Consider the following 403-nt stretch of genomic DNA (forward strand, 5'->3'; position numbering starts at 1 on the left):
TTTGTAGACCCGCTTGATTGGCTTCTCTGTGAACCAATCGAAAGCAGGCCTGGAGGACGCGTCGCGCCCCGAGCTTCTCACTGGGCGGAGTAGCATGACAGGCCCGAGAGAAATGCCAATGTCCGCGGGGTCTTCCGCAAGTGACATTTGGCGGCACCAATCGCCGCCCTCCTTCCCGGCGGCCAAGCCCTCCTTCCCGCGGCGGGGCTGGCGGGGCGGGGACGCTGCGCGGCGGCGGCTGAAGCGCTAGCCGTGTTGGGCGCTCCGGGCGGCGGTGGCGGTGCTCGTAGGCGGTTCCGGTCGTGTCTCTCCGGGCGGCGGCGGCTTATGGCGGCGACCGAGCTGAGAGGAGTGGTGGGGCCAGGTCCGGCCGCCATCGCGGCTCCGGGCGGCGGCGGCGCGG

The 403-nt window shown here is 71.2% G+C and overlaps 1 protein-coding gene across 1 annotated transcript in view; it reads left to right on the plus strand.

The window, feature by feature from the left end:
• Positions 1 to 200: 200 nt before the first annotated feature.
• The window catches only part of Osbp (oxysterol binding protein), a 34,904-nt gene continuing 34,701 nt past the window's right edge, over positions 201 to 403 (plus strand). Inside the window, 1 exon segment of the mRNA XM_026777312.1 lies at positions 201 to 403. This exon segment is cut by the window's right edge and continues 134 nt beyond it. Within this exon segment, the coding sequence (XP_026633113.1) occupies positions 328 to 403 (76 nt within the window). The 5' untranslated portion in view covers positions 201 to 327.

The sequence above is a fragment of the Microtus ochrogaster genome, unplaced genomic scaffold (assembly GCF_000317375.1).
Source record: "Microtus ochrogaster isolate Prairie Vole_2 unplaced genomic scaffold, MicOch1.0 UNK56, whole genome shotgun sequence".
Classification (NCBI taxonomy): domain Eukaryota; kingdom Metazoa; phylum Chordata; class Mammalia; order Rodentia; family Cricetidae; genus Microtus; species Microtus ochrogaster.